General features: G+C 39.1%; 1 protein-coding gene and 1 long non-coding RNA gene across 6 annotated transcripts in view; one reads left to right on the top strand and one right to left on the bottom strand.

The window, feature by feature from the left end:
- ITPRID2 (ITPR interacting domain containing 2) overlaps positions 1–15,864 on the bottom strand; it is an 84,664-nt gene that overhangs the window by 33,865 nt on the left and 34,935 nt on the right. For 2 of the 4 annotated variants that reach the window (XM_046659388.1, XM_046659389.1), the window contains exons 1-2: positions 3,148–3,373; positions 2,747–2,792 (exon numbers count right to left, since the gene is read on the bottom strand). In XM_046659388.1, coding sequence (XP_046515344.1) covers positions 2,747–2,792; positions 3,148–3,358 — 257 coding nt within the window. In that variant the 5' untranslated portion in view covers positions 3,359–3,373. Of the gene's footprint in view, positions 1–2,746; positions 2,793–3,147; positions 3,488–15,864 lie in introns of those variants that run through there. The other 2 variants (XM_046659391.1, XM_046659390.1) reach the window with 2 other exon arrangements.
- Positions 2,814–9,757, top strand: LOC124238427 (uncharacterized). 2 transcript variants are annotated; one of them, XR_006888306.1, is made up of 4 exons: positions 2,814–2,872; positions 6,689–6,802; positions 8,113–8,183; positions 9,173–9,757. It is a non-coding gene; the product is annotated as an uncharacterized LOC124238427 (long non-coding RNA). The 2 variants fall into 2 exon arrangements; XR_006888305.1 differs by lacking the exon at positions 2,814–2,872 and having other exon boundaries at positions 6,456–6,802.

Here is a 15,864-nt window from a genome sequence, read left to right as displayed (position 1 = left end):
TCTAAACACACAAGGAATGTAAGTGGATTACGTAAGTAATATCCTACTAACTAAGCAAATACGCATCGTCAAGTCAGTTCCCCAGGAATGATTTAATCACGTCTGATCTGCCAGCAATTAAGAGCAAGAATGGCAATTACAAATGATATGAATTGGCATTTTCTTTACAAAAAGAGAAAAAGAGAATGACAACAGACATTAAAAAAATGTCTGCTCCCCTCAATCCCTTCCCTAAAAACAGGAAGCAGAATTAAAAGAAAACAAATCTTTACCTCAATAAAATTAAAAAGTCTACTTAGAAAGAAGACTCAAGAGTTTTCTTAAACTTCCTGTGTTAAATCTATCACTAGCATTTTAGAGCACCACTCAGGACCTCTCTTACCCCAATGACTATGTTTTTTGATATAAATGGAGAAGCTTGAAATTTATTTTCTGCTTTGAAACTAAAAAAATACATATATTCTTCATTTAACTCTGCAAAGAAAATTACTAAAAAGTCGGCTTTAGAATCAACATTAAGAACTAGCCATTACTAAAGTTCTTTCATCTTTCATCTTCTTGTAGTTCAGACACAGATAACTCAGAAACTTTTTTTAATACAGAAATGTTTTTCACTTCTTTCTCAAAACTACGTTAAAGAAACAGATTGTTTATTTTGAAAGTTCTATTTCGTGATACAAACCTTTTGTCAGTGACAATTTATACCTGTTACAAATTCACATAGTTTCAAAGAGGTACTGAAATGCCAATTAAATGTTAAAACTTTCTGCAAACAAATATACAAGCAAATGCAGTTCTTTGAAAATTAGTGCTTTTGAAATGTAAATGAATCACAAGCAACTACCATAAAGATATTAATAAAAGCTTTGAGCTAAGTTTTTGTATATATTTTAATAAAACTCTAATTTATGCTTTTCAAAAAAGTCATTCTTCTTCCCTGATGGCTACTTTCTCAGTTAGGACAAAACACTGTATTACTCTTTCTGCAGCTGTTTCTACTGCCCTATATACTAATAGAAAATGGCAAATAGGCAGAATATAATTCGCATTCTCCTTCAAAAACAAGTCTCTCACTCTTACAATTGCTCTCCAAATTCTATCAACAACTATCCCTTCTTAGATGCTAATTCAAGCAATTTGTTTCCACCTAGCCAAAAAAAAAAAAAAACGGATATCAAAATAAAGACTCCCTTTAAGGAAAGACAACACGGTATGTTTATTTAGGATATGGACAGCAAAAAGAAAGAATATTTGAGAACTTATCGGGGGAAAAATTCTGTCTTCAGATCATTTGTACAGAATGTACAAAGCTGATAGATGCACAACTCTGGAAAGGATCCTAAATTGTCATAGAAAAAAAATACAGTTGCATATATTCTAGCAGTCAAATCTGTGAATAATAAAGCCAACACTAAAAGACTATTTGTTCTAGTTTCCTCCGTTACAAATGAATGCCCCTTTTGTACAGAATAGGTGCAATTGTAGGGAACAAGAAGGAAACCTAGGAAGGAAACCCATGAGGGACAGAGCAGCAGACTACAGAATCTGCCTACATATGTCAAGATTAGCCACAAAACTCCTGGAATTTTCAGAGATGATGTGTCCTGGTGAATGCTAACATTTGTCTATTGTATTTATCTTAAGAGATGCACTTATGTCCTGTCTACATGATATGATCTCTATACAATCTTAATTCCTACACATCATAAAATAAACATAATGTGATTCTTCTCTTGCTCTTAAACTTTTTTGTGTGTGCATCTTTAGAGAGAAGGTCCATATAGTTCATCATATCTCAGAAGGGTCTACGACACCCCCAATAACGGTTAAGGAGTTCTGTAATGAAAAGTGTTCATATTGTGGTATACATGAGAATCACTTCTCCCTTCCCAAAAAAAGACTTCCCAAAGTCTGGTACTTAAAGTAATGATGAAGAAAAGCCCCTTGAGATGGCAGAAGTATGTGCAGAAGCAAACACCTTAACAAAAGTTAAAAAGCAACATTCTCCATATGAGATTTTACAAGTAGCAAACAAGTTGGAAAAAAATAAACTATAAAACAAGCACATTTTGCTGTAGTAAGATTTACTTGAAACATGATTCATCTCCTCTGCACTTTATCAAACATTTTTGTACCAGTTCCCAAAGCATGTAATTAAACAGATTTATGCAGTCTGAATGCCTTCAAAGCTCTACTTCCCTTCTGTGAATTCCAGTGCCATCTGACAAATGCATGTCCAAGAAGTAAACTACAAGAACAAAGTGAGCTAGTTTCAATAGCCCTCCAAACAGAATTAAGGCACAGAAACAAAATTAAAGCCAGTTAGTGTAGTTAAGCAAATTAAACTCATCTAAAACACATAGGAAAGGGAAACGATTCGATGCCAGATGTACGGAGGTCAAAACAAAAGCAAAATAAAATACTGTGTGAAATGTGAAAATCCTTTCGAATAAAAACAAGTCAAGCATAATAACACGGCACGATTATCTGTTTTAGGTTTCTGATCTCTGATGCTAACATCATTCATCAGATCTGAAGTCCTAACAACTGTCAACACGGTCAACAAATAATCAGCGGTCATGCTTCCATTTCTAATCACTTAAAGGAGGAAGCTATCGGCCGGCTCACTTTCCGGTTTATAGCTTACAACGGCCATGGGACCCACAAGAACCCGAGTCACCCTGCTCGGGCGTCCCAGCTGCATGGATCTCCCTCCGGGACGCGAGCGGCGCACGCGAGGACTCACCGGCAGTCCTTGAGCCATATCGCGATCTTTTCGTTGGGCACGTTTCCTGCGGGGCAGAGCGAGGGGACAGCTCGTTACCGATCCTAGGGAGGACTCTCATAGTGGGGTCAACCTGCACGCTCCCAGGTAGGAAAATCGACTGGGAGCAGAATGCAGCCTAAGCAACACATCTGGGTGTCATCTGAAGTGAAGCGATGGCACCGGGGTGTCTATGTTGACGCTGGAGTCGCCTTGCCAAGCGCGCGCGTTTAAAGGTCGGAAGCGTCCCCTCTGCTCTCGGCCCCTCAAGCCCGGGAGGACCTTCCAGAACCCACAGCAGTGGCCCAAGGCGCCCAAGACTTCCCCCGCCCGCCAGCCCGAACTGCCTGCGTCCCCGCCGCTACCCGGCCGGGCGCACCGACCTCTCCCCGCGGCCGCCGGCAGCTTCGCGCCCGGGAGGTCCTCCTCGTCGTCCTCGTCCTCGTCCTGCGTCGTCGCTTCTGTGGACAGGTCCTCCGTCTCCGACGCCTGCCAGGAGCTGCGGCACTTGGCCCAGGCCTTCCTCCTGCGACTCGCCACTTGCCACTCCAGTTCCTCCTCCGCCTCCGCCGACGCCACCAGGGGCCGGTCCATGGCCGCACCGGGGGCTCCGCGGCCCCAGCCGGAGCCTGCGCGAGACAAGGCGGCGGCGGGGACCCCCGCCCCTGCTGTCAGCGCCCTGCCGGGCTGGGGGCCCCTGGGAGCGGGCGCGGGCGCGGGAGGAGGAGGAGGAGGAGGAGGAGAAGGAGGAGGAGAAGGGGAGGGCAGGGAGGGAGGGAAGGAAGGGGAGGGAGGGGGCGGAGGGCCGGCGCTTCACATGAAGCCGGCCTGGCGCGGCGCGGCGCGGCGCGGGAGCGCGAGTGGCCTGAGCGAGCGCGGCTGGGAGCCGAGCGCCGGCTGCCCCCCTCCCGCCTCCGTCCGGCGCGCCCGGGTCTGGCCCGCGGCCGCACGGCTGCGCGCCCCGCCCTCGACGGCGTGCCCCGCCCCCTTCCGGCCGGGGGCGCGCGGGCAGGGGAGGGGAGGGGAGGGGAGGGGCGGGGCGGGGAGTGAGCCGCCAGCCGGCCGCCGCGACCCGCGAAGTGGGCGCGATTTGTTCGCTTGTTAGTAATCTTTCTGCCTCTCGACTTGTGCTCTGGCGGTCTAAAACAGAAAAACTGTGGTAAGGCCAAGTGTCACGAAACGCCCGTCTTCCCGCGTCCAGACAAGCGTCTGCTTGGGCTCGCTGAAACTTACTCTAGTAGGAGTCCCGGGAGTTGTGGATAAAGATGAAAGAAAGAGGCGCGTGTTTGGTATTTCTTGTCAAAGTGTCCAAACTGGAAGAGACCAAGCTTTGTAGAGGGCTACTTTCATGTCTAAGAAGGTTCTTTATCGTGATTGTGTTAGGTATGAAAATAAATTGAGAAAGAATCTTTCATCTGGAAATTCCACATTGAAGTTGGGCTTAAAGAAGTGAAGGAAAGGAGAGCACAGAATGGCCAGGAAAATGTAGATATATTTGCTTGTTTTTTGGTGCTACAAGAAACAAATGTCAAGGTTCAGAACTATATTGAAAAATGAATGTGAGCCGTTCCCTTTTCTTATTTTTTAAATCTCATAGCAGAAAGACGGTTAAATTCTATTCAAAATCAGAAACAAACTTCGAATGGTTTACCGGTATCCACAAGATCATATCCAAAGTCCAAATTAACTTTGCAGAAAACCATCATAATATTCTGGGCCTTATGTATACTGTGAAATGGAAGAGGAGCTAGAATGGTGATACCAGTATCTCACTGGCTTGAGATTTCACTATTTCTTTGCATCTTAAAGACTTTTCAGCCTTCAAGAGTCCTATAGCAAAACGCAGCTAACAGTTTAATGGCCCTCCGAAATAGGCCAGAGTCTAGCTGCCCGTGGGAAAGATACGCCACAGAAAGTGAGGGAAGTACCTAGAGAGGAGACGCTGAAAGGGCTCGTCAAAAGCCACAGAGAACAAAATATGCTGCCTTCATAGTACCGTTCAGGGCCCCGACGGATCCTACCCATCCGCTGTTCCCAGCTTCAATTCTGTCATCTCTCCGTGCTGTTGCTGACTCTATGTCCTTGCCTCAAAATTCATTCCACTTCTTTCTGTCCAGTACCTTCGTGATCTTCAAGATCCAGCTAAGCCAGAACTTGTCTCAACACCATCCTTCCAGCACTCCCCGGTCACCAGTTCCCTGATAAACAACTGAATGTCTACATCATTCATCTGGGGACCGAATTGTGTAGTAAATGATATGGCCTCTGAAGGTATGTTTGACTTCCCAGCCAGATTGTAAACTATGAGAGAGCAAAGAACGTTTCTCAGTATTCTTGCACCCCTCAACACTTTTCGTACAGTACTGATCCCACCCGGAACAAGAGTTCTCCTGAAGTAAATTTCTGTTCTTTATGTTCTTTAGAATGGACAGTCCAATGGACAAAAGATTTGCTTCATGTTGTTTCTCTAAGGCCTATTATGTTTTAGTTTTGTTGTTTAAATACACTTTTAGACAACAAAGAACTCTTGAGAAAAGCAATAACGAACCATATTTTATGTTTAAAAACCAAACGTCCGAGTCGAATAATAAAGAAAAAAAAGCCAACAGGTAACATTAGAATAGAGTACAACAATTGTCAAATCTCCGATAGCAGAATTGTGTGTTTTCTTCTACATGATAATTTTTAATGCAAAATGTTGAGGGTACAAAAATAATAGAGAAGGAAATCCTTGAAACAGCAAGCTATTTTGAAAAGTAAGGGATTTTTGTATTCTCAACTTTGAGATTTTAAAAAATGCCCAAGGTACATTTATTCAATAATGAATGCCATACCACACATGAGGAGAGTTCTGTCTTTTGCTTCTTCAAGGACTTTTTTCCCAAACAAGTACTGTATTGTAGACCAACTGCAAATCCACATTGCAGAAGCTCTACGTAAAAAATAACGTCTGACTGCTTAACAACAAAAAAACAAACAACCCGATCAAAAAATGGGCAGAGGACATGAACAGACATTTCTCAAAAGAAGATATGAATATGGCCAATAGACACATGAAAAGATGTTCATCATCGCTAATCATCAGGGAAATGCAAATCAAAACTACACTAAGATATCACCTTACACCCGTTAGATTGGCAAAAACATCCAAAACCAAGAGCGACAAATGTTGGAGAGGTTGTGGAGAAAAAGGAACCCTCATACACTGTTGGTGGGAATGCAAACTGGTACAGCCACTATGGAAAACAGTATGGAGATTTCTCAAAAAGTTAAAAATAGAAATACCCTATGACCCAGCCATCCCATTACTGGGTATCTATCCTAAGAACCTGATATCAGAAATCTCAAGAGTCCGTTGCACCCCTATGTTCATCGCAGCATTATTTACAATAGCCAAGATGTGGAACCAGCCTACATGCCCAGAAACTGATGATTGGATAAAGAAGATGTGGTATATATACACAATGGAATACTACTCAGCCATAAAAAAAGACAAAATTGGCCCATTCACAACAACGTGGATGGACCTCGAGGGTATTATGTTAAGCGAAATAAGCCAGTCAGAGAAAGACGAACTCTATATGACTCCACTCATAGGTGGAAGTTAGTATATTGATAAGGTGATCAGATCGGTGGTTACCAGGGAAAAGGGGGGGTGGGGGGAGGGCACAAAGGGGGAAGTGGTGTACCCACAACATGACTAACAAAAATGTACAACTGAAATCTCACAAGGTTGTAATCTATCATAACATTAATAATAAAATAAAAATAAAAAAATAACGTCTGAGTCACTGACGCTTATGAGGTGGAGGAAGAAATGAATTTATATTAGATGCGGATAATTCCATCCAGCATGATGTAGTGGAAACAGTACAATCTTTGGTGTCAGACTGAAGTTTGAAATCTGTTTCTGTCTCTTTCTAGTTGTATGGCCTGGGGCAAGACAGCTAATATCTCCGGCTATCACGTTCCTCATCTGTGAAACAGCAATCATGATAACTGCCCTCTCAAGGTGATGTGAGCGTCACATGGAATAAAGTAGGTGCTCATATAACTATTGAAATTACTATATTGCAGAAGGCAAAAATCAATTTCATACGGGGGGATTATTCTTATGCTAGTAAATGGCATCTATCTTCATGCTTATGCAGCTGGATTTTTTTTTTTTTAAGATTGGCACCTGAGCTAACATCTTTTGCCAATCTTCTTCTTTTTTTTTTCTTCTTCTTCTCCCTAAAGCCCCCAGTACATAGATGTATATTCTAGTTGTGAGTGCCTCTGGTTATGTGCAGCTGAATTTTTTAAATGGCATAAATTCAGGCTAGGACAGAAAACATACTCTGGTTAAATTAGGCAGTTTTAAATGGAAAAGCTTATATCAAAAGTGAAACATTATGTTCAGTCTAATTACTTTAGTTATTTTTTGCTTTTCCAGTCCTTAACCCATGTCTCAAAATTACAAAACAAGATTTGCTGAGTAAGCTAAGGCATTTTCATGTTAGCTTAGATAAGGCACTTGGTATTTTGGCTAAGGTTATGGTATTGTTTCTTCAATAATATTTATGTAATAAAAATTTCATTTTGTTCATCGAAATATTAATAATTCAGAATTTGACCAGAAAGTGGTATTGTCACAGCTTACCGAATTTTCACCCGTTATTAGACAAAAGGGAGCTGGGAAGTGTAAAGTAAGTAGAATTGTAGATTAAATAAACAGAGGAACATCTTGTGTTTTAGAGTTGCCTGGAGAAAAGGATGGTATATAAAATTATTTTGGAAAACACTACATATTATATCCTTGCTTCCCCATATCCCAACCCAGTCACTGAATGTTAAAGACTTAGGAAGTCTTCAAGATTTATTTAAAAGAAAAACTCTTTAGCTTTGTTTAACCCAGTATTTCTAAAATTTATTTCAATATGAAATCTTTTGGGCTCCCTCAATATACCTATTAACATTTCCAGGGATAGCAGTGGAATAATTTGCAATAGGATAAAAGAGAATGAAAGGAAAATGTTGCCCCTAGAACTAGTGAATTCTTCAAAAACTCTCAAAGGTTTATTTACAAATCATGTAATTGAACTATGAGGAAAGGTGGTTAGTCTGACTTAGATTGGTTTTTTGATGTATTCCTTTAAGTTATTATTAATTTTCAAGGTATTTCTAGTCATTGTGTATATTTTAAAGTAGTAAAATGGAGTATTTAAGGTCTACAATTTAAACTTATTCTTAGGGTTTTTCCACATTAGCAAAAGTTCAAGGATTATTATATTAGTTCAGTGTCCTCATAAGTAAGCATTAACATAACATAATAATCTGCTATTTTGATTTCTTTTCTTTTTCCCAAGTACACACCGGAAGGTGAAGCAGGTGTTAATACTACTGGAACTTTGCCTTGCAAATTATTTACATAATCTAGGTAAGTTTATATACCTTCTGATTTTGTGCATATTGAAGACTTGTCATTTTATCACTCATTTCACTGTTCCCAGATCACAGTTTCTTCAGTTTGCCATATAATGCTAAATTTACCCTCCCCATACTAAAACCTTGAAGACAGCTTGTTTTTTCAGTGGCTCAATTCTCTGGTGTTTCTGAGCAACAGGTAGGAATAGCTCATCGATTCTTCTTCAAGAATAAGTGAAGCAACATTATACAACAGAAAAGCTTTATTTGGTCTGTTTTATGAATTCATGAAACAACTCAGAGGAGGTTTTGAAATCCTCATAACTGGACATAATTACACATGGAAAAGCCAAAATCTTTTTTAGTTCACCTGTAAAACCTTAATGCTCAAGTTTAGTCCTTTTTTCTTTTTCATTTCAGTCCTGTCCTAGAATACTGCTTTTAAAGAGCTCTGACGTTTTGAATCATAAAAGCTTTTAAAGAGGTTTATCTATCGATATCAAATGCTCAGTCTGTGCCACTTGATATTAAACATTTTTCTGCAATATACGCAACAAAATGGGAGGATGTCACTTGCCAATCTTAATACTGTCCTATTATGTGATCAATTTATTGATACACATTTTCTTCCTAACTTAAGATTAATTTCTAGCTCTTATGTTACATATATGGTGTCTTCCTATTTGAAGCCATTTAGAACATTAAAAAATTATTTCACTATCCATATATTTGGAATTATATGTTCACAGGTAAACCTCTCCTTTCACATTTTATGGGGATCAGAAAAAAGAGGATGGTGACTAGATGAACCATGGATCGATCTAGTATTGAAGTATCTTGAAAGCCTTAAATGGTACAGACCTCATAAATGGTTTTTTAAAACACACACACACAATGTCTTTTTTAAAAAATAATTCTGATGTGTGCCTGAACCTGAATCAATATAAACTGCTGCACTGGCCTCTCCCACCACATTTCCCTTCTCTAATCTCCCTTCTGCAGCGCCTTCATGCCCTCTCAGAACAAACACAATCTGCATTCAGAACAGGACCGTTTACAAGTTGAATGGAGTTGTTTTGGGTGAGTCATTGAAAACACAGTACAAAACCTTTCCTCACTCACCAGAAATGCATTTTTAAAATAAAGCCAAAGTGAACAAGGCTTGGCAAGTTTGAGGGTGGACAAAATGGGGAGAGAGTGGGGTTTCTGCCAGACTCAGACAGGATTCTGCTAAACCATTTTTGGCTATTCTTTACATTCAATTCCACTAATTTCCCTTACCATCACTAACCAAAAAGTACAAGATTGAGCAAGTAGGACGTCAAAACAAGGGCACTTCATTTCAACCAGCACTGTGATGGTGAGCAGAGCCCGGAGATCCCTTATAGCTTAGGGACAGTTTTAAATCCCCCTTTCTGTCATTCTTTAATTCAGAAGCTAGAAGATGTATACACTTAATTATCCCTTTCTTCTGATTAAGTCATTTTGAGAGATTAATAATAATTCTAGGCAATTTTTAGAAAGTAGAAAGTAGAATTTTTAGAAAGAAAAATTTTTATAAATTCAGTATGCAGTTCTTTAAAATTGCTTTTAAAATAAGTGACGTTCCATGAGGGTTAATCAAACAAAATATTAAAGGAAATAGAGCTATAAAGACAAAAATAATAAGCTAGCTCCTAAGAAACTTTTAAAATTCGATTAATATAATAAAAGTCTATACAATGGCTTGATAAATTTTAGACACTTAACATGCAAGTGTGCAAGATTTATGAATCAGAATAGATTCCTATTTATCTATTTATAGAACATATTACTCACCCTTTATCCTGCAGAGAACTTTCTAGCAGAAATACAAGTGATTACTTTTCTACAACCTGCTACAGATCAGTTGAGGCTCACATCTCATGAATGAGGAGAAAGCTAGAATCAACAAGGAGATGTTCTTAAACATATAATGGGAACTCAGAACTCTTTTGCTGTAAAGTTTGATAATCCCTAAAAGTCACCTTTAACACAGGTTGACCCAGCCCGTTACTGGGCACTGATTAACATACCTTGTACAGTGCAAGTACAGTTAGCAGTGTTGCCTGTTCACAAAGGGTCTATCCCAAGCTGTGGGGACATCTACTAGATGTAATTAGGCTAGTATTCTCCTTGCACTCCCTGTGATTTATCAGTTTCCACAAGGCAGGGTGACAATTGTTGGTTAAACGGAATGAAAACTCTGTGTTTGAAAGTTAATCTGACTATGGCAGCACCAGGGTCATAATAAACAAACACATATTTCCTGCTGTAGTTAAGAACATAGCAAAGAACTCTCGTTTCCCACATTTGGGGGATTTTTTTTTTCCTTTTCTTTTCTTTTATGGTTAAGCAATTGTTTTTAAACTATAAAATAAGTACTTACACAGCCTTCAAAGTTTATCTTGCCCATCTGAGAATGATTTTATCTCATTTCGTTGTATTTAAAGATAATCTACATAAGATCAAAAGTTAAAGGGACGAAATATCTATTGACGGAAACCCAAAACTAAGAACTTCCCTGAAATCTTGTTTCAAAACAAACAGAAAAGTGAAGCAAACCCCCATTAAAATTTCTTTGGGGAAAGAAAGTTTATTAGTGCTATTAGGTAGTATTTTTGGCCTGGATTACATTAGTACTAATGAAACAGCTTAAAGCAGTGTTTATTCACAGACTGTTATTAAATAAAAGAACTACAGGGTAAAGGTCAGCACACAGGTTGTTTTGCTTAATTTTTAAAAAATCCCCTGAGCTTATGTCTTTCCAGTTTTTTTCAAATGAGTCAGCCCAAGTTGGAACCCTGAAACCTTTAAATACTATAATTGCAATTGTGCTGATAACCAATTTGGAGAAATGCTATTAGAAAAACAATTATTGGGCCGGCCTGGTGGCGTAATAGTTAAGTTCACACACTCTGCTTTGGCAGCCTGGGGTTTGTAGGTTTGGATCCCAGGCGTGGACCTATACATCACTCATCAAGCCATGCTGTGGCGGAGTCCCACATACAAAACAGAGGAAGACTGGCAACAGATGTTGGCTCAGGGCCAATCTTCCTCACCAAAAAAGAAAGAAAGAAAGAAGAAGAACAGTTATTTCAGTGGACCCAAGGAAATGACAATGTTAAAAATGGATACTTTTGATTGAGCACTACTTTGTGCCAGACACTGTATTTAGGGCTGGATTTATAGCATCTCATTTAATACAACAACTCTATAAGGGCTTGTATTATTCTCACTTTACAGATAGGGAAACTGAGCTTCAGAGAGGTTAATACTTGCCCCAAGCCACGTACTAGTAAGTGCAGAGTGGAATCAAGACTTTACCCCTGCAAAGCCCATGATCTTACCTAAGATATGTGACTGTCTCATAGTACTCCAGGTCTACTGTTAGAGAAACATTAGCAATCATTTACTCTCATCAGAGAGGAGACTCTTCACTTACAGCTGATGGGCAGAGGGTCACTGTGACTCACAAGAGGAAGGAATCCTAAGAGGCAATAACCTACTATAACTCTCTCATTTTACAAGGGACGAAAACTGAGCTCCGAAACTCTAAGTAGCCTGCCTAAGATCAGCCATCTAGTTAGTGACAGAAATATTTAGGGACAAGAATCCTTGTCTCAACAACCCTACAAACATTGATAAAGGCAGAGGAAGAAAAACTGCTTTTTCTCTTATCAAATCTTCTGAAAAACTCAGAGAATGTAAAAACAAAGATTTTAGTATCCAGGCTTCTTACTAGCCTGTAATATTATAATTTATCAGTAAAGCTGATACTTCTGACCCAAAGCTGTAGCTCCGCCTAGCCATATTTCCAGGGAGGACTCAAGGTTGGGGACAGTGAGAATCTCTGTAAACTTGGGTATGTTATTCAACTTATGTTGGAGTCCTTCTAGGATAACATTCAATTCTCTATTAGATACAAAAGCCCAAGACTGTAACATCCCCAGCCCAGCCACATCCTTGTACTCAAAGGACTTTCCCAAGGGGAACCATATTCATGATCAAAAAGTGAGAATTGTTGCTCCTCGACCTAAAGTCTGGTCTTCCAAGCAAGTCTCAACTGCCCAATATAGGACCTGAACTTTTGAGATTTCACCCAAGAACAATTTAAAACTCTGTCTTGAAGAGAAACAATATTCAGAAAGTTTTTCTAAAGGATAAACATTCAGCAACTCCCGTGACTATCTAATAAGGAATCTTCCCAGAAGTTAAGTATGTCACCCTGTCTTCTCTTTAGGAGGATCTCAAGAGAAATATCTTTCTACCCAAGAAGAGTTGAAATTACTGGGATATTTTTTTTTAATCTCATGGGCACTGGGATTTGGATAACTGACAAAGTTTCTGTTTTTACATTGGTTACTAGAAAATTGAGAGCCAAATGTGTGGCTCACTCATGGTGGATGAGTGGGTCATCATGGTATGCATCTTAAACCTTATTCATAGCTCTATTTTGTCCCCACCCTTGTTTTTTTTTTCCTTTCTTCTTCCATTTTTTCTTTTCTTAAAATAAAATTTTGTAATGTTTGATATTCTTTTTCTGCAACATGACAAGGAATAGGTAAATAACATATGTGAGAATATTATGCAAAACTATATGTTTAGTATACAAATATGTACATATATAGAGGAATATTGGGAGGGAAATAAAGATGCTCTGTTAAAATGGCAATATTCTGGACAGATTTTTTTTCTTGATTTTCCAAATTTTTTCAAGTTGTATTTGCAATTTAGGGAGAAAAAGTTATTTGAACTTTGAAAGCTCTAGCTATTTATCCCAGAGGTAGAAGAAGTGTGGGAAGTATGTGCATGACCCTATGCAATATACTTCAGTTTGTTTATGTTAAAGCAAGTTGAGAACCTCGTAAACTGAGGTTAGAATGGTAGGTGACAGACAAATTTTAAAGGCCTTGGTATACTATTCTAAGGGATTTGTATTATTACTGGTAGGAAGTTGGAAGCAGCTTTCATTTGTTAACTAAAGTGCTTTATTGAAAGGTAACTAGTAACTATATAGTTGAAAGAGTAGGGCAGGGGAAGTCCTCAGGCAAGGGAGCCAGTTAGGAGGCTTATTAGTGTGGGGGATGGGAGGTGGGAGATGGATAGAGACTAAAGTCAGAGCAGTGGGGATAAGGACTGTGATCAGATTTGACAGATTAGAAATAGGTTGGGGAGAAGAAACAGAATGATCCCCAAGGATTTTTTTGTACTTTAGGTGAATGGATAGGTATTGGCGTCATTCAACATGGTACAGAATTTAGGAGGATTGTTTATTTGGCATTAATTTGTTTGGGAGTAAGGGGAACAAGAGGAAAGAAAGGAAAAGAGTTAACTATTGGACATATTGATTATGAGGTGCTTATAAAATATACTGATGGAAATGAAGCTCCAAGCATTCAGAAATACATTACAGAGCTGGAACTCTGGATAAAACTTTGCCTTAAATATTGCAGGGGTGTGTGTGTATATGTGTGTGAGTGTTTGGAGTCATTAATACCAGACAGCCATCTTTCTGTATGATCCTGGGCAGCCCTCTTCCTGTTTACCAGGTAAGCTATTGCAAACCTACTGAGGTAATAATCATTAGTGACTTCTAAAATGCCAAATCCAGTCAATCCTTTTCAGCTCTCCTTTTATAGGTATCTTTATAGCTTTTGTCAGGATTGTATTCCTCTCATTTTTTTCTTGACCTTATGTTTTCTGACTCTCATACTTTTCAGTCTCCTTCACTGGCTTCATTCTTTTGTCAGCTGTATTGTTGTGTTCCTCAGAGTTCCCCTCTCTTAAGTTCACACACCCTCCCTGACTGAGATGGAGAAGGCTTCAGGTGGAGGAGTTTTGGGAGAAACAAAAGTTTGTTGATATGTATGGTAATGGATAAAAACTAGACTGTTGGTGGTGAGCACAATGCAGTCTATACAGGAACTGACGTATAATAATGTACACCTGAAATTGCACAATGGTATAAATCAATATAACCTCAATAAAATAATTTAAAAAATAAAAAGAATTTTCAAAAAATTTGTTGAATGTGTTAAGTTTGAAAGCCTGTTAGACATCCAAGTGGATATGTTGAGTAGGCATTTGGGTATATGAGTATAGACTTCAAGGGAAAAATCTGGACTGGAATATAAATTTAGGACTCATCAGCACATAAATGGTATCTAAGTCTAAAATATTAGTTGAGGACACCAAGGCGGAATTGGTTAAGAATGAAAAGAAGAGATATCCAAGGACAGTATCTTGGGGTACTCCACATTTTAGAGGCAGATAAATGAGAATAATTCAGCAAAGAAGGCTGAGAAAGATCAACCAGCAAGGTAGGAAGAGAACTAAGAGAAAGTGGTGTTGAAAAGGCAACTGAAAAAAGGTGTTAAAGAGGAGGAAATGATCAACTCTACCAACTTTCTGAAAAGTTGATTAAGATGAAGACTGAGAATTGACCTCTGGATTTGGCAATGTAGATGTTATTGTTGACCTTGATGATAATTGTAGTAGACTAGTGAAGGTGAAGCCTTGACTGGAGTGGGACTCTGTGGGGCCAATTCCTTTTAGAAGAGGGAAACAGGAAATAGCAAGGGTATTCAAACTAAAACAATTAATTGGTTAAGATAGGACAAAAGAGCAGGAAAGCCATTATATAAATATATGGCCATTCAAAAGCATGAATATCTATGCCTGGCCAAGGCTGGGAAAAAGCCAAGTTCTAAAATTTTGACCCGTTTGAGTTTATTCCCAATTAATTTTAATATTAGATCTTCATACAATTGCTGTCATTTTGCAACACAGTCATGAGAGAGGCAAAGGTAGAAACAGCAAATGTAGACATCTGATGAAGGGAACGGCGAAGATGGGAAAATAGCTAAAAGGAAATGCAGAGTTGATTTTTGGTTATTTTGTGGGGGCAGGATGCATGCAGATAAAACTTGTTTATTCATTAAAGACAGCAACAAATAGAGAAAGGTTAAATATACATAGGAGAAGTTAGGTATCTGAAGGGATAAGATCTTGAGAAGAGCAAGAAAATTAACTTAGGATGTCATTTCTTTCTCTTACATGAGAAGAAGATACAAATGCGCCAATGTAGTTAAATTTTCAGCGGGAGATAATTTAAAGGAGTTCACACCTAATGTCATATATGTACTCTTAGAATTAAGCCAGATCATCTGCTAAAGTGATGGAGCCTGAGCTGTTTGGAGAATTAAAAGAGAATGAAAGGTTAGAATAGCTGTTATTAAAAATGGAAACAGAAGTACAAGGGCAAAGTGAAATGCTTGTTTAACAGTTACATACCCCTCTAAGCACCTTATAAATATTAACTCATTTATTCATCATAATATAGCTATGAGACATGCCTGATTATTATCCTCTTTTCGCAGATAAAGAAAATGGTGCATGAAGTGGTCATACTGTTTTCCTAAGGGCACCCAGCTAGTAAGTGGAGGAACTAGGAACTGAGTTTAGGTGTTCTGGCTCCAGAATGCATGCTCTTAACCACCTTATGATGCTGCCGGCAATGATAGGACTATACTTACCTGATTTAGGTACATAGGTGTTGACTTTCAAAAGACAAAATTTTAGATTCATCCAGGATAGGAGTTCAGGGATTGAATGTGATGGAAGTTGAGAGATTAGTTGATGAGATAAATGCATAGAAGGCAAGCTATCTGGGA

This window comes from Equus quagga, chromosome 4, assembly GCF_021613505.1.
Source record: "Equus quagga isolate Etosha38 chromosome 4, UCLA_HA_Equagga_1.0, whole genome shotgun sequence".
Lineage (NCBI taxonomy): Eukaryota > Metazoa > Chordata > Mammalia > Perissodactyla > Equidae > Equus > Equus quagga.
This window is presented reverse-complemented; position numbering and strand designations above follow the sequence as displayed.